Here is a 23824-nt window from a genome sequence, read left to right on the forward strand (position 1 = left end):
CCCCCGCCGGTTTATTGTTTCGGCCGAATGAAATATTTTCGGGACACAAAAGCGCCGCGGAACACAAGTATACGAGGCGTATTCGCATTAGTTGCCGAACATACTGCCGCCCGCGCTCGCCGTATCGTCGTAACTTAATTTCTTTCAAGCATCAGAGCCCGAAAAAGGACTATTTTCTTTTCACTTAATAAATTTATTGTTAGGGCTCTGTCGATAAACATTCCAGTTAATGAGCAGAAAGGGGCAATGAGAAGCAAACACTCGTAGTTTCTTTATATAGTTGCGTTGAAAATGTGCGTTTCAAAAAACATCTTACACAATGCACAACGGGCTCACTTGCATACTATGGAGTAACAACTTTCTTCCCTAATACCGTACGAAGTATTCGGCGTTCTCTTATGTACTACAATGTGCGCACAGCCTTCGATGTCCACCACCGGGTGAGATCGTTGATTGTCATATAGAGCGACATTCGTTTTGTGTTGCAATCATCATTTGTACAACTCAAGCTCCTGCTCTTAGTGTATATTTCTTTCTTTCTTTCGTTTAATTATTAACGTTGCGATACAAGTAATCTACTTTGTTATATGTTATATGTCATTGAAAAGGACCACATTGGTTGATCGAAGCGTTCGACTAGTTCAGTTTTATTAAGTGTTAAATCTAATATTACATCCGCACCTAACACCTGGGCGTTCGGCTCTTATTGCCCCTTTCCACTTGTTAACTTGAATATCTTCTTTTTGTTTTCAATGTAAACCCCTTGACGTCTCAATGTCCGCGCGAGCGGAGAGAAAGCCTGGCATCGACGTACTTGCACGAGAGCAGTGCGCGTTTTGTTCACAGGTACTCCGGTGCCCTTCGAGTTCACCCCGTTACTCGGGAGCCTGATCGGCGTGGTCGCCGCACTCCTGCTCATCACCGTCGCCATCCTGGCCGCCCTGAGAATGAGGAGCGAGAGGCGGGCTCAAAGGCCGGGCGATTTACCTCTAAAGAAGGCCACCGCACCGAGTTCGGAGGACCTTTACGACGCGGACGACAGAAATCCGGACGTCGTGCCGACCAACAAAGGTAGGGGGGGCTGTCTTTGTGCAGCGAGAACGGTGAATGGTTAATAAAAGAGCGCGGCCGTGGAAGTGCTTTGTGCCGCTCGAAAAATTGCACGACGTTGATGAAACATATCACGCCTGCCAGTTTTGCTGCCGAACTGTTTAATATTTGCGTCGTTTGACGCGCGCTTTATGCGGGAAATACGTAGGCGCATAAATATAAAAAATTTTTCGGAAGTATCCGCTGCGCGTATCCCCCGACGCGGAGCGCACGGTTGCGAGAATTCGGACAATGCACGAAATTATTTGGCCGCGTAAATCGCGTGTAGTAACGCGATGCTCGCTGTATATAGCGGCGAATAACGCGTAACCCGTATCGCGGCAGCGGATACGTCGATCGACGCACGCCCGACGCGGCGTTTCGCCCTGAAAATTTTAAACGTATGCGTCCCGCGTTCCGCGACTAAAGACGAGGTGTAACGCGATGCAAGTTCACACCTACTGGCACGCTGCCTTTTGAATAGTAACGCGAAAACTTCCACTCGTATGAAACAAATTCCGTATTTTTATCGCGAGTACCCGAAGGGTTCGCGGCTGTACTTTCGGTTTAAGGACAGTTCATCGGCTGTAGCGTTTTTGCCCACGTTCGACTTTCTTTCCGTACCGCGCGACCGTCTCTGTACGTCGCGTAAATCATTTTAGCGTAAATCATACACACTGCGCAATTAACGCAGCTCTTATGTGTATACACCAAGGGTGCGATTCTCGAGTTGCTTTGAAAGAAAAACGTATGCGACAATCTGCTCTTACCGAAAAGTTAAAAGTCGATTGGCTAAAAACCATACGAATAGCCTTGCAACTTTTCTATAAGAGCAGAATTTTCGCATACGTTTCTCCTTCGAATGAATTCAACAATCGAGTCCCTGCACGCTTTGGGAAAAACGAGGATCGAACAATGTTGCCTTTGTGAACGCTTTGAAATATCGTCGGATGGAGAATTTCGGATTACAATTACGTATAAACGATACCGCTACGTATCCCTATCTTGTAATCAGGGTTGGGAAAGTTACTTTGTAAGAGTATCTAGTTACAGTTACTAAAAAAATAACGAATCGAATTTTTTAAAATCGAACAGACATACAGATAACACTATTAATAGCATTTGGTCCTAATTTGAAGCAAATACGTAGGAAAATCGATTTACCGATAAGCGTCCTTAAAGCCGAAGATGTTACGCAAACGGTCGAGAAAAATGAGATACAACGACGTCGAGAGAAACTCGATTTCGTGCCGTCGATAATAACAAAGTGCCATAAGTCCAAATTGCACGTGGGAATAATGTTTCAGCTTTCTCTCCTTTATCCTCTGTCTTTAAAATTAGATAATACTAGGCGCTTAATTACTCTCATCATATGAACGAGATGGTGTTCGGTTATCCCACTTTTCTTTGCGTACGCTTTAGCAAATTTACCTGAGAAACACCATTTGGATTGTAATTAAAAAGAATCAGCTGCGCCAAAATGAATTTCCTAACTGTTTAAATTCTCTTGTTCCTCCTTTTGCTCTATCTTTATTTCAATAAAACAATTTCGTATGCGTTTCTCTTAACCTTTTTCAATCTCGTGATTTTATAAGCTACACATCTTCAAATGGGATATTTGAACGGTGTATATTTTTATTTTTTAATATAACAAAGTTAAATGATATTCGGCTGGAGTGATATTAAATCACGCAGAAGTGCGGTTTTTACTCGAATCGAATTTATACGGGGGGGAAAAAAGGGAAAAACAAGAAAGGAAACGAGGCAGGGTTAACGTTGCCGTTCCGGGGGTTTGACGTTTGACTCGACATGGAAATTTTATCAGCTACATTGCCCGCCGCTGGCTTTCAAGCGTAATATCTGATTGACAGCGATCGAGAACACTTGACCAAGTGTACTCGAGACCGAAAATTCAGCGGACTCTATTGCGAACGCGCCGCGATTCGTTAACAGCAACGCGTAGCGCTATGCGTCATTACATCGCTCGCAGTAATACCGCGGGAACAGCACTGGCGAACGCGGTTATGGTTGAGTATACAGCTGGTAACCGTAGAACTTAACCCCGAACTTGTTAATAAATTACCCGACCGATTACGAGAGAGACTTGTTCACCGTGCTCGCTTATGCGAATCCGATACGCAACATTCGAATAGTTGCCATCGCGCGGACGATTGCTTTGTTATATCTACAACACGAGGAAATTCTTTGCGCTCTTTTTGACGTCGAGTTTTATTCACGATCTCTTGAACACGCATTTTCTCGCTTTTTCGACGCACTTAATGCAATATCGACAGCGAGTGTTTCTAGGGAAAAAAGAAAGCGAATTATTTCCTTCATAATTATTGGACATTTTGTGTTGATAATTGAGACCGAAATATATTCGGGACGCCAATTTGTTGTCTGAACGAAATATACGTATAATGTTAACTTAATGAAGAGAATTACTCTGGACGCGATATTACTTAGTTAATTATTTAATCACGGTCGAAACGATATCTGATTATGTACATATTACTATTTAATTAACATATCGCATTAGCATACTGCTCCTCGATGAATTAAGCCAGGTATCGATACATTAGTAATGCCTTGTAGTTATTAGTTTATTACGATAAAGTTCAGTACGTCATCACGATGTGAATTAATGATTTAACTAGTTTAATAGCATAACGAACACGTATATCGCGGTTTTCTTTTCAATGAATGATCCAGCTCTATGAATAATTTGCATTTTGCAACGTCTAATTAATTCTTAATGAGATAGATTAAATCAATAAAGTATCTTGGAATTAGCCGTTATTATTAGCTTATGACGTGCGGAGGAACATATTATATTTTTTATTTATATTTTTTGTGCACACATATGTGTATGTATATACACGATTTATATCAATTATTTAAGAACCAGGGGAAACCATTTATATTCGCCCTATAGTAAAATAGGTCAGGAATACATTTCTATTTTTGATAAATGCCATACAACTTGACCACGTTATTTGAAAAGTTCACGTTTACTTGCGAGTTCTAATCGATATGTCAAGATACTTTTGAGAAGCAGACGTGAACTTTTCAACGAGACCTAAGTCGATAATATCTTGCTGCGAAACAAAGTGGCAATTTTTCACGTGCTTGAAATCAAAGATTCAGATTATCAGCTGACCGGCTCGACTTCCGGCACACCGTTGGCAACGCAAAACACACCGGATGGTCTTCCACCGTCGTCCCTTCCGACCCAGCAGACGAATAATCACCTGCAAGGACTTCCCGCCTATTCGCATAACGAATATACCAACTATCCAACCTTGCCGGTAAGTAGCACCTCGAAAGTTTCCTAATTTCCTTGACCTTTCATATCGGCGAAAGAACCATATATCGACCGATACTATAGATATTTGGCCACAGTTTGAAAATTATTAATTGCAAAAATGTATATATGAACGTTTTGTTAAGATAATGCCAAATGTGTGTGATTTAAAATAATAGATTAAGTATAGCAGACGTGAAAATATTAAGATAAATGAAATTTCTCGTATACTATTTATAAAAATGTATATGAAACTTTTGTAAAGTGCATTGATATCAAATGCGAGGTTTAAATTTCAAAATTCGAAATGACAGATGCAATATGACGGGCAGGAAAATGAAAATTTCATCAAAATCTCATAAAAATGCATATATAAAAGTTTTACGGTCATTGATGTCAAATATGATTAAATTTCAAATTGACAAATCCAGCATGGCGAATACGAAAATGGGGAATGTCATTGAAATTTCATAAAAATGCATATGTTAAGGTCTTTCAAATCACTGATTTATGTCCCTTCTCCCGTGCATATCCATAGCTCCATAGAAATAAATAACTGAATAAATATGATATATATTTGTGTTTGTGTTTATTATGTTATTAATAAATGTTTTATAAATTGTATTTTTTGTGTTGATTATATTGTATCAGTATTCCGACTTCTTTTATTTTTCTAACTCACCGTGCGTTTATTTCTTTTTCTCATTAGGTTTCTCTGTTCCATCGGTCGTCAATCGCGTAAAATTGCAAGACGTTATATTTTATATTATACACTACTTTATTTTGATATCAATTGTCTTAATGTTACTATATTTTAATATATAAGATATAATGTAGGAATTGAATAGCGTATTATAATCGCACGGAACACTTTAGTGAATAGCCGCCAAATGCGAAAGCCAATTCTCTAACAAACTCTAACAATTCCCTTCAGAATCTATGTTAAATTATACTTTGTTGTCCCGCTCGGCACAACTATATGCCGTAGTATAGTTGCTATAGCCATTACGTGTAAATGGATGTTCTGATTTCATGAGAGGGAAATGAATGTAATACGAACCGCTTGCAGCAAAGAGAGACTTTAAACAATTAAAGTCGATAGTTTAAATCACGAGAATTTCGTTAGTCAAGCAAGCGAAGGACGTTTTAATAAAGTTAATAGGTTCGTCCAATGAGATGGGAAACTGAGGAAGTGAAGTGCAAAGAAATGGAAGAAACGAAACAGTTGGCCGAATCGTACGGCCGTTGTCGTACCGTCGCGTCGTTTTCCCTTTTCCTTTCGAGCTTCGCGAAAAGCTTCAGCCAACGTTTTCAAGAAAGTCCTCCAGCGGTGTAGTTTGAAATAACAGTATCCATCCGGGGAGGATGGCGGTGCGTAAAGTTTCCACCGGAAAGCAACGCTTCCAGCAGTTCGAAACTAGAAAATTGCACTGTCCACGTCCCTTCTCGATTTTGGGAGACATTCTGAGGTCGGAGAAATTCCAACGCTACGATTACAAATAACGATCTCTTCGAAATGGAATTATTTTGTGCAACGCGATTAACCGACGGGTCGTAAACGCGAAGAAAGAAATTTACATTCGTAAGCCGCGAGGACGAACGGTCGGAATCGAAATATCGCGCTCTCCTCGTTAAGTTCGCGCGGGCTGCCTTTCAAATTCTCTCCGATCTCCTCTTGAGTTCCTTTCGTCACGATTCGCTGAAACTTCACCCTCAATTTCACACCAAATTAATTGCTAATTACCGCGGGGATCTAAAGTTCTGTTAGTAAAACCTCGGCAGGAACAAAACTCCAGAGTGGAAAACTTTGATTATCGCTAAGGATTTTCGTATTCCGTTTCCCCCTTAATTGTTGCTTTTCCTTTAAATGCCAATTGTTGAAATCTTTCCGCTGAATGTGAAAACGTTTTCAGCATTGGCGGTATGGATGATTATCAGCGTTGAATTCCTCGTAGCCTCAAGTACCCGGAAAATTGTTGGAGTTGGCTAAATCTCGATGAAATATAGATTTCCATAGAAAATATAGACAGATGGTGGTAAAAGGCGGCACAAGAGCCAGCTTGCGCTTCGAAAATCTATGGAACTCGTGATTTCTTCTTGATCCTTTCCATGATAAAATCCGACGAGTTTGGCTCGCTCCCGCGAACAACTTCGTCTACGTCGTACCTTTTCCCCAATGTTCCATCGCGAGGAAACATTCCCCGCGTTGTTTTGCGTCCAATTTATGGGGAATGGCGTCGGGCACTCGAGGGTTCGCCGTTCTAAACAGTCGAAGGAACTCTCGCCGTCAAAAGTTTCCGTAATACGAGCCAACTAGTCCAGGCCGGTCCCTTAGGAATATTCAGGAGTGAAAATTTCGCAAGTTAGACCCGTCCGTATTATCTAAGTCCTGGGACTAGCGAAAACGCGAGGCGAAAACTCGTTTTCTTAGAAACGCTTTGGCCCTATCGCGAAAGTTGGCCGTCTCGCGGACAGGGGATTATTTAAATGTCCGAGCGTACGCGTCGCGGTATAATGGCTGCATTTACTTTGGCGGATTATGCCCCGCGCACACATCTATAAACCAACGCTAATGTATTGAAATTGGTTTAATCTCCTGTTACCCACGTGTCATTAGACATCCGAGCGGACTTGTTGCATAATACGCGGCAGATTCGATCGATGAAAACAATACACGTACTTAATCCCTAATCGGATTCAAGGCTCATGTAGAACCCGGCGATTATCGTATGTTTCGATGCACCTCATTCAATTGGAGTTAGGAGAAAAGTGTCTTTCGCTGTCGCATAGCTTACTCAGAACTACAAGTATGCACAGTTATGTTCCCATCAACATTTTAGCCACTTAGCTAGATGATCCATCGCTACCCAGTAAACACAGATGTAGCATTTACATAACATTACTAGATATATCACGTAACCAGTTACGTAACATAGATAGTAACTGCTGCGAACCGTCTGTTTGCCGGGTCTATAAATTAATTAACCTCGTCTTGCTAAAAAGGCCAGCGAAATTTCCTTTTACGACACGGTCCCTCTCGCTCGCGCGTCCGAACGGTCTTTGTGCAACGCGGCCCAATTTTCCTCTTTCAGTTATCCGGGGAGGTGACGTACGCCGAGCTGTGCCTAGCGAGACCCACCACCCTGTCGACCCTGGCGACCGACGCCAAACTGGCTAGTCTCGGCGGCGGAGTTGGCGGTCTGAGTGGTCTTCAGGGTTACGGCGGCGGTCTCGGGGTGATCGTGGGCGGCAAGCCGTACACGAAGGAAGCCACGGTCTACGCCTGCATCGACCACAACGCCAGGCCGCCGAAACTGGACGTCCCCAACGCGCCGTCATGCGCGACCACCCCTCTAACGACGGCGAACGTGCTCCAGGATTCCACCGTCGCCACCGTCATGAGCGGCAAGCAGCACCACCCGACGAGAGAGGTGGTCACCGTCCGCACACCCCTGATCTCGACCCAAGAGAGCTGCGTATAGGGACGCGATTCCGACGCGCTCAACGTCAACGAGTACTACGTCTGATATGGCCGCCGGCTCGTGGCGATCGTGCGCGTCTTCGTGGTGCGCGACCTTTCGATTCCTGGACTTGCGCTGCTCTCCCAGGTAACGTCCTCGAATTCCCGGGAAAAGGTATACCTAATGTGAATTATGAGTTTCGTCCGAACGCGAGGCAATCACGCGCACGTCGAGCGACGTGATCGCTCGTCTTCAGACGTTACGGGCTTTCGTCCGACGACGAGTGGCAGCGCTCGTGTCTGAAACGGACGAACTTTCTGATCGTGACTGACGACGCCGTACAACGAGGAAAATGATCGGGTAGCCGCCGCTTCGGTAAGACTCACGTGAATGCACCGAGGATAATAGAACGAAAGAGCTAGATGTCTTTGTACCGCTACCTACTTGCACGGTTTGCGATCCTATCAAGGTAGCTAATGATACGAACGTTCAGGACTGACCAAATAATCTTGAAGAATACATATCGAGAGATTCCAATATCGGATAACGTGCAGCAACCAAATTCATTCGTTTCGACATTCCATTGTGTTCCGAGTACATATGTCATATGAAAAATCTACGAAAGAGATATATCAAGTTTATCACTGCCCAATTTTCAGATATTCCATTTAGCCTCGGCAAGACATGACGAAAGTACGCCAGAACAGTTTAGTAAAATTTTAAAATGAATTCCGTGACCAACAGCATTTTTATTGAAACAATGCTGGATTTTTCAGAAAAAAAAAGACATTTACACTCCAGATTTATATCATAATTTACATCGTAATAAGCCAAATAAGAATACGTGTGTTGATGTATTATATTAACACGATACTGGTCGAAAACGTAGCACTGCTGGTCGCACGATTGCGAAATGAAATTTTCATAGGAGAGCATCACCATACGTGATGTCATCGTTTTTTGATTCTGAAAACATCGGCGTCTGAAAATCTACGAATATTTATCCGAGATCCCATCGATTGACTGAATGGCCGACGGAATGGAAAGAAACATGTCCAAAAAAAAGAACCTAGATTTCCGCGTTCCACGTATGTTCGTGCCGCGAGAGGAAAAATCGATGTACCTATGTCTCGTAACGGCGAATGTAGATTTTCTATCCCGAGAGTATACTTTGTATTACAAAGTGAGTATGGGGATAAAGAAGATCGTCGCGTTGAGTGTATTTTCGTAGAATGGCGCGTTTTTATCGACGATATGCTCTCTCCGTTTCTCTCTCTCTCTCTCTCTCTCTCTCTCTCTCTCTCTCTCTCTCTCTCTCTTTCTTTTTCTTTCTCTTTCTCGGAGTGTCGTATCGCGTCGATTATGTCGCGCCGAGTGCAACAGTAAATTTCGGGAGAAACGGAGAACGGAGAAGATCCGCGCGCCGCGTCGAGAAAGATCGACTTATTTCCGCGAAAATCCGCAAAATATTTCCGCGCCGCGAGCCGCGACGCGAAACAAGCGCGCCGTATAAAGCGCAGCAGTTACGAAAATCCGACGTGAAGATTTTCTCAATGTCGGACACGTTCTCGTCCTTTTTCCGTTACCATCTGATTTTATTCCCCGTTGAAAAATACAATCTTGCGAGCAATTCGATTTCCGGTTTTTATTGCAACGACGTTGTAAATAAGCGCTATTCGATCACGCTGTTGTTCGATCGATCGATCGATATATTTTTCCGAAGACACACGTATAAAATGAACCTTACTCGTACGGGACGTAAAACTGGCACTTAAAACTTAAAACTCCAGCACGAAATTTCGGGATAAAGTGTCACGTGAAGACTGATTTTATTAAATCTCGACGTATCGACGTTATTGAATTATTTACAGTGCGCCACACGCTACCGGAAACTTTCAAGGTAAGAGGAATTTCGCCAACTATGAAATTAGCCGGACTATCGATCTTCCCTTTCGCGGCCCGAGCCCGTTCTTTATCCTTCCAGCGTTACAACCTTCTAGTCTATTCGCGCGGCACGTGAACGGAGATGATATTCGCGCGTGGAAACTTTAGCGAGCGTCGAATTTTAACAATAATGGAGTTTCTTCCAAGATGACCTGACACTACATCCTCGTATCCGCTAAGGCACTGTAAATAGCGACTTTTCCTCGAGGGGACGAGGACACGGAGTAAATTTTAGATTATAATTACGGAAATTACCGTGTGCGTTGATAAAGAGCCTGCTGCGCTCCGAAAATATGTATATTAATTCTAATTAACAGAGACGTACCTTGTACACTGCGCACCGTTCAATAGCGACGTGCGTCTATGCATTATCCGTAATTACGTTTCGTTACGATCGGAGAATATTTTTGCGACGGGATCGGAGGACAATAACGTTGCAGAACTGTTAAATTGAAAGCGGCTCGCCAACGGTAAATTATATCGCGGCTATATATTCTTCGGGACTTAATTGGAGTTTGAGCTTTATTGAAATATCTCAGTCCGGAATAATGCTGTATTTTTTTATCGGCTATCGGCTTTTTTCATTCCCGGCAGGGGGATCGATCTTACTTGTAATCGCTTATATTAAAACTACGACTGACTTATCCAAATTTGCGATGCGAGCAGCGGCTCGATCTCCGCGGCGAAAATCATTAAGAAAGTAAAACGCTCGAGGATGGACGAGAAAAATGCGTTTAAAAGTAATTGACCGCTTATACAGGGTGTTATGCAATATCCGCCTCACCTTTTATTTATGGATAGAGCGGACTAGACTGACAAGTAACACCACCCAACCGCCACTCACCGATCTGAATGAAACTTGGCACACTAATTGAATACTAAAAAATATTGAACGCGTACTTTTTTTGTTTCGGTTCAATGCACAATGTAGGGGGTAGAAATCACCCTTCGATCCCTAGGGGTGCAATTGCTACGGCGAATTATTTTCGAAATACTACCGTGTCTCGTACAATAGCAAAGCCAATCGCGGGACGGCCGCGTTTCGCCGCGAGCTTGAATTGGACGGTAGGCCGGGCCAAGACAGCGATTTTTACTAATTAATAACTCGATAACTGTCGCGAAAATTGCAGAATGGTAGAGGACTTTTCGACTCAGTCTAGTCCGCTCTATCCGTAAATAAGAGGTAGAGCGGGCACTACGTAACACCGTACGGCGGACGTTGCGATGTAGTTCACCGTTTTAGCGGCCGATCTTTTATCGTCGCTTCCCAATGAGCCCACAATCCGCGGACTGACGTGACGTGCGATGAAAACGCGTAGACAAACGTGTGTCCTAGGACTGCCAAAACGCGCACAACCCCGACTGCCATGTCGCGCTCGTCTCCATCGAGTTCGCCGTCGAGGCGAGACGAAGAGCCGATTTCGAGGAGTACTTTTCGCGCGTCGCCGTACGTTGTGCACCGTACAAATGTACACGCGCGCGCGCGTGTGTGTACATCTTAGAGAGATATATATATATATATATATTATATAGGTCCTCGTCGCATTTACGCAGCGGAGACGGAATGTAAATACCTTGTACATAGGGACGATGCGAGAAAAGAGAGACTTTATTTGCGAGGTGCCCGAGGTTAAACCCCTACTTGTCTGAGGGACGTCGGAACAGGCACGAAGGATCGTTATCGACGAATTCGTTAACGACATTCACAAGGCACTACGTTCGCCGGGAGATCGTAATGACGGGACACGAGAGTAACGACCCCGGCGCGCAAATCTTCCCTCCTTTAAGTGGAACTTGAGGAATTCCGGGCTTATTAGTTCGCCACGAATTATCATTCGATTCCTTGTTCCGACATCGATTATGTTGATTGCATCTCTACCCCCGGTGTCTCGTCGTTCCCCCCCCCCCCCCCGTGGCTAATCGATATCGTCATACGAACGTAATTGATCGTCGTCGTCGTCGGTCGACGTAGCGCCGAGGAGAGTCGACGCGACGAACGCTCCTTCGTGCGCGTACGCCCCTCCGTAATTTGTAAGATATATGCTCCGATGTACAGCGCCGAGATATTTTTTCAGAGTGTGCGTAATACAATACCTCCGCGTATATCGTGCAGTCTTGGGGCGCCCAATTAGGCGGGGGGCCCGTTTAAAAGGGAGGGCGGGACTGTATAATTAAACGATCGGTTTGGCGATTAATGGTCAGACAAGGAAATAAAGATATATGTATATGTACGTGTGCCTGCGCGTGCAAGTGTGTGTACATGCGTATGTGCCTGCGTGAGCGCGACACACGCGAATCTCTCGCCGTGTACGTTTGATTGTGGCGACCTGCGATTGAGGACTGGAAACAATTAAAACAAAGAGATATGTGTATGTGTGTGTGTGGGTGGATACGCGCTCTCATCGTTGCTTCACGATTCTTCTCTAACTGATTGCCGCGGAAAAACAATTTACGTTGATTCTTCAGTCGTCGTCTTGACCTTACAAGAAAATATCTTGCCAACGGCACCGAAAGTCACGTTACGTTTGAGTTATTTCCAGAATACTCACGAACTCGCGCCTTTCTTTCCACTGCCGTTGGAGTGTCGCAGTTATTTACGTCGCACTAAAGGATTTTCAAGAATTCGCGAAAGGGTTGAGATGAGAGCGTCCCTCTCTTTTTTTCCCTTTGTTCTTTCGCGTCCGGCGCTCGAACGAGAGAGATCGAAGTGGACGGAGAAAAGAGAATTATATCTCGAGTGCTCCAATTGAATCTCTGTAAGATCGATTTTTCCCCCGGCGTAAAAGACATCGAATTGTTTAAGCCGTTTGTCCTCTTTTATATCTTGCTCCATTGTACCGAAGATAACGCATCGCCATCTATTTTCACCTATAGCGATGCTATTTTCTTAATTACGTGTTTCTTCGTAGGGGAAAAAAAAGTCCCGCGCGACTTCGATTAAATGACGTGGATTCTTTAGTCGAATTTCCGAGTTAAAGTTCTCTCCCTCGCCCCGTCGTTTCCATAATCGTTCTTACGCTTCGTCGCTTTAAATATTTACGTATCTATGCACACGTTCGGTCGCAATAATGCGACCCAGCCTGATAAGGTTATAACTTATTACCCGTATCACGTACGTCGTACGGTGCATACAATAGCTGCAGTGCAGTAGCTCTGCAGTGGATCACCCGGTACGTATACCCGGGCGTGTCTGTACACATGTACAAAAGTTCGATTGGCGGAGTCCTTCCGGTTTCGCAGGTATTTTAAGCACGCGCTCCGTTAACGATCGCGCACGTTTTCTCCTCGCGCCCTCCACCCTAAATTCTCGCTTCTCGCACGCCGTGCAATACATTCCACGTTTCCTGTCAAATACCGGCGGGCACGTGTGAACGCGGCCGGTCCCGGCGCCGCGGAAATTTTGACGGTAATAAAGAAACGATGGCCAGCGCCGAGTTTCGCGCGACGCGACCCAATTTCGCGGCCGCGGCCGCGCGGCGAACGGGCGCCGCGTAATGAGCAATTACAGGCTGATACATGTCGCTGGTGTTTTGTGCTTTCGACTAGTTGGTTTGATGTTTAAGCAGCGGGCTCGAGTGTGCTAAATCTCCATTTAACACGTTTCATTTTTTCACAGAAATGTCGTCACCATAACGTGACACGGTAGAAATATTATAATTACATTTTATAAAACAAACGCAAGTATAGACACCTCAGTCGTTGCCGATTGTCATTTTCGAGAATTCCGACATTTAAAAAGTCAGTTTACCTTCTTTCCCGATTTTTTTTAAATATAGACGCTCTTTGCTTTCTTTTATTGTAACGCACATCGGAAATGATTTTTTATAGAACGTCCCGATACAATTAAACGATTTGATGATGGAAAATCCTGATGCTAAGACTTTTCGTAACGAATTAATGTAATTGCAATCACTGCTGTTGTCCCCAATAAAAATAGCACTTTTCAATCGTTGACGCGGTCGAAAAGAGGAACGTTGACCGAAAATTCCGCGAATAAGAACCGCCCGTTAAATCACCACGTTCGAACAGGCCCATTCGTTTCACCGCAGCCTCCAGTTGCACTTTGTGCAGAGCCTGCATGGCATTGCGGCGTGCATGCACCCGCGAGAGGGAAGCCTCTTGGGGGGCTAAATGGTGATCCGGCCAGCGCCGCGTTTCGCCCAGTTTCAAAAGAAGCCCCTACATGAAATTCCGCATCGGCTTATCAAATCTGAAAGTCAATTCCGAGCCCCGGCGCGCGGCGCCTCCGCGGCTGGAACCGCCGGACTCCGCGGGGCACGAGTCTATTAGCTTGTACCGGAAGCACCAAAGGCCCTAAAAGGCATCAAAAGTCGCTTCTGCAGCGGAATATTCATCGACGCTTACGTATCACTGCCGCGATAACCGCCGCACAATTCCCCGAAATGTCTCGCGAAATCCGTAATCCATCCCCGCAGCACGGATAACCCCACTCGTGGTCCTTTTGAATATCTATCGGATATCGAAGTGTACCACAATGTCCGATCTTTCGAATACGGAATGAACATTAATTGCCCATTACGTGGCACGATGCAAAATTGCCTTCGTCCTGACTTCCGAGCACATTCGCTCATCTCTCGTTCGTCCATCCCGGACAGGTTGTTCCTCGCGAATCGACTGGTCCGCGTGTATCTTTTATTTACGTTATTACGACTTTAATTGTCGCGATTATCGACGTATAATTGAAAAGTAGAAGGAAAACGTCAATCAAGTGCGACAAGTGACGGCTCGAAACACTAAACGGTTTGCTGGTGCAAACTCGAAACTCTTTTTTTATTGGATATTATTTTTTAACTGACGTTTGTGCGACTTTCATTCTTCGATTGACGCTGGCAAAACTGTGACCCTACCCGCGCGAAACGGCAATTGCGACGATGAGCCTGGCCGAGTTGCGTCTACGTTGAATTGTACATAATATTTTGGACGGATAAACCCGTGCGTGCGTGTTCGTTTGTACATTCCTCCGAGGTTCGCGCGCGTGTGTGTGTGTGTGCGTGCGTTTGAGTGATTCGCGAAATCCATCTGGCGAGCCTGACGAGAGAAACGCGAGCGTGTCAAAAATTGAAATTGCGACGACCATACTACGTGTATCTACAATAATTATAGATCTCTCTCTATAAATATATACACACCTCAACGTAATCAGAATAAACGTGTTGATATAAAAACCGACGAGATGAAGGACCGCTGTTGATCTTTGGATGGCTTTAAAAACTTGCGCCTGGATCTTTTTCTTAAATACCCGCGGTAGAAATTACGGCCGAAATGTCCGTCTTCTCTTTCATTTTCGTGTGTCTGTACTTTTCAAGTTTCTAAAGTCAACCAACGATCGCCAGGAAATTAATCTTTTTCGACCCTTGTGTATCTCCGTAAAAAAATATATATAGATCTTCAACGCCCGGCGTTAGCTGGTTACAGGTAAGTGCGCCATCGACATTACTCGTTATTAACGCGGCTTATCTTTAGAACGAGCGTTTCGATTCTCTTTCTACGTTGAAGGTACGCATTTCCGGGACGTACAAGTAATAGGATTTCGCGGCTCAGCCCAATTACGTAATGCATGCAACGTGTATCAGCGCTAGATATTCCGTAGATATTGTTAAAAACGCGTGGCATAATAAAGCAGGCAAAATTAATACTGTATATTACACTACGGCGAAATTAGAAACGGTGTCGCCGTAACGAACACTTTGTCGCGTTTCCTCCTATTAATTACGCGGAGCTCGAAGCACGAGGAGCTAGAGACGCCGAGTTTCATTATTTCATTTATCATGCACCTATATGCGCGCGCGCGGTAATGCGCGACTCCCCGGGAAGGCAGGATTATGAGGACGGCGAGGTGAGAATTCGCAGAGTCCCTCTCCCAGAAAGAGCGCGAGGTTCCTCCCCCTCCCCTCGCGTGTATATATATATATATATATATATATCGGCCAGAACGACCTTCACGTTTCTACCCCTCTTTTCCGCCAATCCGGTTTCCCCGACACGTGCACCCGTGCGTCCCGCGAGTCCTCCGGAGATAACATAAATCCTGGATCGTTCCGACAGGCATCTCCGTGCCGGCCTTTCGTTTCTCTCGCCAATTGTCTGCCGGCCGTTCTCGCGAAATGGCGTTTACGTCGGGCGGAGACGCGAAATTGCGAGCGAGTAATTAAAAAATCGTCTAGAAACCCCCCCCCTCTCTCTCTCTCTCTCCCTCCCTTTTCCCTCTTTCGCAGTAGCTGCCATTCTACCGTGGAAGAAGGAGGTAACGGAAGGTAACGCCATTTCGTCCCTCTCTTCCCCGCCGTCTCGTCCTACCGCAACTTTATTGCTTCTGGGATTTACAGAGAGCAATGGTAGATAGCGGCGTTTGATTATCTCGGTTTCGTTGACTGCTCGCCGACCGAGATTCATATTTCACCGTTCCGCGGCGCCGCGCCGACCATCGCCGCGCTAAAATTCACCCCGGCGCAAGGGTGGCTTCGATCAGCCGCGTTCTCACCTCAAGTGCGTTCCCTCCCCCGTAGATCCCGAGAACGCCGGGTACACGTCGCGCGACTTCCACTCGAATAACCCATCCCGAGGAGGCTCCCGCGGAACCGCCGCTTATCGTCAATATCGCGGACGTATATTACATCCGCGAGCGCCACTCGGCTCGTTAAGGGAAATTATTTCGTCGTCGGGAGGAGATACGCCCGCGAGATCATCGAGATGCCGCGGCTTGAATTTTTCAGCCGCTCCACGGGCGGCAGCGCCGACGGGATCGGAAGCCTCGCTCTCGCCCCGCGATTTAAAAACATCGCTGAGTAAATTCCGCCTGATAGTTATTGCCCCTGGGTCCCGGCTCGGCAGTTATTAAGATTACTCGCGATTCTGGCGCGCGAGGAGGGCCTCGGAGCAGGGTCTGGGTAATAAGGGCACCGACGTGGCAAGTCGGCGGAGTCGAGCGTCTCGCTACGGAGACCCGAGCCGCGCGGTTATCACCGAAAACTTATTAAGTACACGTCGGATTTCTTTACTTTCCGCAACGACAACGCGACGAGGTATTAAGTTACTCCCTGGCCCTCTGCCCGCCGGAGCGAATTATTCCGAGCTTCTACCTGAGATTTAGATAGCCGACTTTTCCGTTCCGCGCTGTCGAAAAGTATCCCGCGTTTAGCGGCTCTTTTTTTTCCTCCCGCTCTTTTATCGCGCGCGATCGCTCGGTCAGTTGAGACGCCGTCGGGTCGTCGACCGATACGTTGAAAATCGACGCAAATCTTTCGGTGCATGCCGATTGCGGACGAAACTTTTTTTTATCTCCCCCTCCCCCGCCCCCTTCCCCGACCAACGAGCGCAGAAATTAAGCGTCAAAGGATTTTAAATACAGGCCGACCCGCCCGACGCGACCGTTTGTTCGTGCGGACAACGTAATTGCATCCGAAGTATAAGCGCAGTTACGCGCTAAATAAATAATGACACTTTTTAATTAATCTTGAAGTGCGACGGCATCCCGGGAACGAAAAAACGGGACGCGATTCATTATTCAATTTGAACAGCAGTTCACACCGAGGGCTGGCCGGGGGTTCTGCCAATTCGGCGAGAGAATCGCGTTACGCGAATTTGCAATTTATTTTGTTAAAACAACAAATTGGGTTGCCAGATGACAACACACTCCGCTTCTTGATACAGCTATGTATATGCGCCCGGCATACGCGACGCTCTGCAAATCGGTAACAATCATATCGATGTCGTTTTATTCGCTTAATCGACAAATAGATATATTTATTTCACAGCGAATGGGATTGTGCGGCCCGGAAAAAAAGTATATTATTTCACAACAATATGTATTTCAAGTGCAGCCGAATTTCCCCCAGCGTTTCTCTTTTGACATGTTCGAAAACTGATGTCGGGAGTAACGTGAAACAGACGCGTTAGATATTACATGGAGTAACAATATAAAATTTGATACCCATGGATAATTTGTTACTTGCGTTATTGATGTATCGCAAATGAATTGCGTTACTGTTTGCAGTTAGACTTATTGGATTTTTACTCGTAAATAAAACAGGACAACAAAGTATCGTCGAAATGACGTCGACGCAGAGTGGTCGTATTCAATGACCGTTCGCAATTTTACCATAATTATATGTGAAACGAGACACGATTATCCAAGAACAATATGGCGCGGCGATCATGTTTATTTTGATAAACGATATATTTAGCGGCAAGCGGCCGCGTGTCGCTTTACTTATGGAACTTGAAATAAATATAGAGAAAGATAAACGCTTATCTAGCTCGGCAACATTCGCGGCTCTAGACCACCTTTATCCTTTATTTGTCTCGCTCCGGCGCATTTATAATCGCTCAAGTGAATTTCGCGATGCTCCGCGCAGCGCCGAGCCGGCCGGTGTAAAAACCCCGGACGACGCTCTGGAGTTAATTAATATGCCAGGATAAAATACGCACAAGTCATGAGCCACGTACGTGCCGCGTCGGCGAAGTACCGATAATTCGTGGAGGAAGTGGTGGAAAGGGCGCTCACTCGAGATGAAATATGTCGCCTATCATATCGAGGGCGCTCCAAATTATGCAAGCAGCCTTTAAATTCCGAAGCACGGAACCCGGCAAATAAGGCCGCGAGCTCGGGCACTTACACGACCGAGCGGAAAGCGCGACGACGGATCCTTTTTTTTTTAATATCACTTTCAATTTTGGAACAATCAACACGAATGGGGACAGTCGGCGTGAGTGGTTGTTCGCGTTGTAGCCACGACACGGCGTTATTTTTCCTGAAAACGTATTTTAGAGATTGCAATTAATTTTATTTACACGAGTATTAATTACATTTTTATGTTTGATTAAAAATAATATTATTAAAATTGTTGAAACTTATGTTACGAAATTTAAATTAAAATTTTCATCAAAAACGCTTTACATTTGCGCTGAATAAGGGTGCGTTGTATAAAATATATTTGAGAGAACGGTACTCGTCACAGTCTTCAGAAACAGTTGGTAGTAGTCTTTATCGTTACGTTACGAAACCACGTTGACTATGAAAAGTACTCGTAATGTGCGTTTTAATTGTTACTTTATAGTCAAAATGGAATGCGCATTTATGAAAAAGAGCGTGCGTTTTTTAGCTTTCTATTATTGTTTTACCGCATCTGCGCTTTTACAAATTACACAACTGTGCAACTGCGAATAATTTTTTGTATTTTTAACAATTAGCAAAATTAAATATTTTGACTTTTAAGGAAATACATTAAAATTACACACATTTTCCGGCCTGATTTAATATTAATTGCACAGCGCGCTTAATAAATATGGCCCGTAGTATTATCATTATTATTATAGAAGCTATGAGTTTCGCAGACAGTCCGCACTGAAAGCTCAAGGATTAATACCTAATTTAACCTAATGAAATATTTACAGATAAGACACCGCGCCCGCTGTAATTTCCGCGAAGTCTCGCGCGATGTAAACCCCGTAATATAAAATTTTTAATGATGAGCGATGATAGAGTCGGGGGCCCGTCCCACAATTTTCCGCGCGGCAATTTATTTCCTCTATTTTTACGAAGATTGCGCAGCGCCGGCCGGGATGCGGCGCGGGGGTGCGAGGCGGCAGGGGGCGCGAAACTTGGGCGATGAGCATATTCTTACGACGCGCTGAATTTTTTTACGACCACGGAACAACGACCGGTTAAGAGTAATGCCTCTATTACGTTCCATCGTAATTGACGTAAGCAGATCGATGAATACGTCGGCCGTTCGGGTGAGGTAGAACGCCAGAACAAAAAGGATCCGTCAATTTTCCCTGCAGCGTCGCGCGGTCGACAGGAGACAAATGTTTGTCAATTTTTTTTTCAAGACAGCAAATATATCTGTAAAAAGCAGCGCGCTGGCCGCGAAATCTTTTTCCTAGACGTGAAAACAGATTGAGTAATGCTTTCGCTTCAATATTGCTTTAGGGAAATTAATTTTAGATACGTATGTAACTTTGCGGACTCAATTATAAAGCATAAAGTACACGTTACGCGGAACGAATCAATTTATGTGGAACCTTTAAGGACGTTTATCGGCTGTAATCGTAGCCAAAAGTTTTCGCCCACGCTCGATTTTCTTTCCCATAGACTCAAGGCCCGAACTCACGAACAAACTTAAGCAGGAAAACTCAAGACTTAACGGAAATGATCAATGACCGTCGAGAACGTAAGCAGCCATTTTGAAATTAAGCAATGCTGAAAATTCCGATTGCTTGAAATTCTTAAGTCTTACCGCTTAAGTCTTTTCGTGTGTTTGCCTTTATACGGGGTGTTCCAGGAAGAAAGATCGGTATTCTGGGAGGTGATAGCATCGGTCATTTTAAGCAAAAATGTTCATACGAATATATGTCTCAGTCCCCACTGTTTCCGAGATAGAGCTATTTGAACGTACAGTTGCAAAATTACTTAGCAAATACCGTTATTTCAGAAGATCTTATGGCAGGACAAAATTACGTGGAATTTCTGCTAAATGCATTACCAGACAACTAGAAGACGTTTCTTTGGATACACGACGTGTTATGCAGCTTCAGCATGACGGAGGAATGGGACATATATTCATGTGAAAAATTTTGCTTAAAATGACCGATACTATCACCTCCCAGAATATTGACCCTTCCTGGAACATCCTGTACAAATAGACTGCGCGTCCTTATGGGGGTATATCGAGCCCTCATTCTGGGAGCCCCTCGGTAGAATATTACGAAAGACTCGTACTGTCGCGGGAAAGCCTGCTGACAAGCGTAGCGAATAGACGTTCGACGGAGCACAATTCACGGTTTGTTTTAATTCTTCCCCGAATTGCGTGGCGAGCGACGAGTATTCTGATGGCGCAGTTTAATCTCACTGTTCTGAGAGTAAACCGCCTATTCCGCTCTCTGATAAACTACCCGTTAATGTCGCGAGGTATCTCCAGCGCCGCGCGATTATATCGTACGTTTGTACCGCTGCTCGTAACAACGCGACGACAGCCGTGTCTCCGGTGTCGTTTCTGACTACAGGGCCGAGCATGATTTAAGTCTTAACGCGAGTACACAACGCCCGTCCGCGTCGGGGCGCGGGGCGAGGGATGGAAGAGCGAGCCACCGGGGGATTATGGAAGCGTTGCCGTTCGTGAATTATACCCATCGATCGGCGCGTTGTAACGTCGTTAAGGGACCGCGCGAACAGGCACGCGAGATCGTTGGAGGAGATGGCGGAATGATAAAAGATTCGATCGAGGGGGAGAGGGAGGATCCTCGCGAGGGTGATGGCGCGCCGGTGCTCTTATGGAAATGCGGATTCCGGGGCCGGCGGAACACGACGAATATACAAGACGATCGACCGGGTCCGGAAGAGCCGAATGGCCGTGCTTTTAGAGACCGTGAATTTTTCACAAGGATAATACGGCTCAGGCAAGATCCCCCTATTAGGTACAGAGGAGGAAGAATATTGTTTCCTCCTTCGGACGCGCGAGCGTGAGACGCTCCGTATTTTCGTACGGTGGCGAACCTACGCTACAGGATTTCCAGGATCTCCATGAAATTATCAGTAACGCGCTCTCCGCTATGCGTTTCCGCAGACATTTTCGCAGCAACGAAACGGGACTGGATGTTGGACTCTCAAACGAGTGAAGACTCGGGGAAAAATTAGGCGACTCTTCGGCAAGTCTGCGTGGAAGGTTTTTTATTTTGGAAGCTGGGAAGGTAAGTTGCACGATCTCTGGGGAGTGGTCGTGACCTTTTCGCGTCGTCAAATGCGGCTTTAACCCCGACCTCAGCTATGTTTAGCATTGTCTTCTAATGCGCAACGAACAAGTTCATTTTAATGCTCCTCGCGCAATATCGATAGCACCGATTTAAAGCCATTCGAGAGTTTGAGGATATGAAATTTTAATTGGCACGATTGCCGCTCCAATTGTGCTAGTTGCCAGGGGCTATTAAGGAAGCGAGAGCGTGTTTGCCCTTGCTCGCTGCTGATTTGCGTATCTACTTATTCGCGCAAGGCAAATATGCGTGAGTAAAGCCTGCTTGAGATAATGGCATCCTTTCATCGTATTTCCGACGACGTACGAAATTGGACCGGGATGTAACAAATGGCAAAGAGAAAACGACTGCAATCAGTAATTTACAATACTTTCGTCACTCCGCTGAATCACTCGCAGAAAATTATCGTACGTCCTGCAATCGATTGTATATACGCGAGGCAAATTCTGTTTGCGCGATGACCCTTATCGGAGTTCACTTATCGTTTTGCTCCAAGCGAAACTGATTAATTTAACAAGGAGAAGGAAAATTACAAGTGTGTTAGACTTAAATAATAAATATGCATATACGACTGAAGAATAAAACCAATAATCGAGTTAGCCTCGTAAAAAGTGAGGAGAGGCATAAATTCGAAGATGTTTTATGACCGTTGTACTTTTCTGCGGAAAATAAAAAAAAGTACGTTTTCATGTAACCGTTCGACAACGGAGAATATTAAAATAAACATTCTATAAATCATATTTCTCATCCGTCTCCTGTTAAATTTCCAGAAATAATTAATTTTTGTTGCTACCGTTGATTAGCAATTATTCTCATTTGTATTGAAAAATATTAATCTTAAAATATAGTCTAGAAATGTTAATAAAATGACAATTATTTCTGTTTACGTATCGTAATCTTAAAGTATTACGATGCGCCTCTTTCGTCCACTTGCTCCTTCAATTATGAAAAGAGGGGGAAAACGGGTCAAGAACTGAAATGGCATCATTTGACAGGATAACTCATCTCTTCACAGTTGGCCGATATCGATTGCGCTAACAAGATAACTCGATCGCCAGTAGTCAGACCGTGCCAGTAGTCAGCCACCGCCATTAGTCAGACTCAGAAGCGGTCTTCGCGTCACGGACGGTCCAATAAAGTGCCGGCCAACGGCAGGAGATCCTCACGCCTCGAGAAACGATTTTTGTAACGCGATCTGGCGTGACGCTCGATTACCTCGAGGCGCTTAGAACGAAACGCGAGAACGAATTGGGGCATAATTCAAAGAAATTGCCGATCACGTGCTTAAAGCCTTCACTGGCTGTCTCAGTTTGACATATGTATCCGCCGTTGGTTGATCAGAGCTGCAACGTTTTTAAGGGCAATATGCGCTCTGTAATATACGCTGGAGAAAACTTCAAAATGTAATCTTAATCCAATTAAAAGGGAAATAATTGTAGAATTAAATGGCGATTGGAAATTGATGATTTTACAATTTTATTTAAATAACAAAGTGAATTATAATCCTGTAATTTGCAGAAGAATTCGTTAAAACTGATAATATCGTAGAGCGAGGATCGAAAGTTTATTTTTACAATTTCTTGTTCTACTGAATCATTGATTAAATGTCTAAGGAAGGTTCCGTGTCCCTATTTTTGTGCCATCGATTAGTCCGGCAATGTCCACCACAAATTCGATTGCGGGCGAACTTACGGCCAGCCAGACTCGTTTTGCGGATAATAAATCGAGGGCGATAGATTCGCTGGCGGATTGCAGCACGAACTAGACTAGCTAGAGAGAAACGAGGGAGGTCGATACATATTTTATTTCGCGCTAGCTCTCCTTGGCATGCCGACGATTTTCCGGATATCTAGATTTTTCGAACGATTCGTTTGTCGGAATAAACAAATTAACTAAGAGAAAATCCAAGATGCAAGACGAGTATCTTCACGGACAAATTATGACTACGATCGTGCAGTTGTCTCTTTCGTATGAAATTAATTACAAACTGCAATGTATGTACGTTTTATTTTCTCTCTCTCTCTCTCTCTCTCTCTCTCTCTCTCTCTCTCTCTCTCTCTCTCTCACTTTAATTTTGTTGTTTCTTTTCACTATACTGTTTTATACTAATTTATTTCTATTCTTTGTGTACTAGTTAAGATGAATTATCGCAATCCGTTACATTATCATTGCGCTTTAGGGGACTAAGTCCTAGAGCGTTCAATAATTAACGATTCTAACGATTGTAACAATTCTCTCTCTCTCTCTCTCTCTCTCT

General features: G+C 44.7%; 1 protein-coding gene across 4 annotated transcripts in view; it reads left to right on the top strand.

The window, feature by feature from the left end:
* Nucleotides 1–8617, top strand: part of LOC105569647 (nephrin) — a 303114-nt gene extending 294497 nt beyond the window's left edge. For 2 of the 4 annotated variants that reach the window (XM_012026276.1, XM_012026277.1), the window contains exons 13-15: nt 829–1071; nt 4231–4397; nt 7486–8617. In XM_012026276.1, the coding sequence (XP_011881666.1) occupies nt 829–1071; nt 4231–4397; nt 7486–7875 (800 nt within the window). In that variant the 3' untranslated portion in view covers nt 7876–8617. The remainder of the gene's footprint in view (nt 1–828; nt 1072–4230; nt 4398–7485) is intronic. The other 2 variants (XM_012026278.1, XM_012026279.1) reach the window with 2 other exon arrangements.
* Nucleotides 8618–23824: the final 15207 nt, after the last annotated feature.

Source organism: Vollenhovia emeryi, unplaced genomic scaffold, assembly GCF_000949405.1.
Source record: "Vollenhovia emeryi isolate VEMERY1.0 unplaced genomic scaffold, V.emery_V1.0 DF939123.1, whole genome shotgun sequence".
In the NCBI taxonomy this organism is placed as follows: Eukaryota; Metazoa; Arthropoda; class Insecta; order Hymenoptera; family Formicidae; genus Vollenhovia; species Vollenhovia emeryi.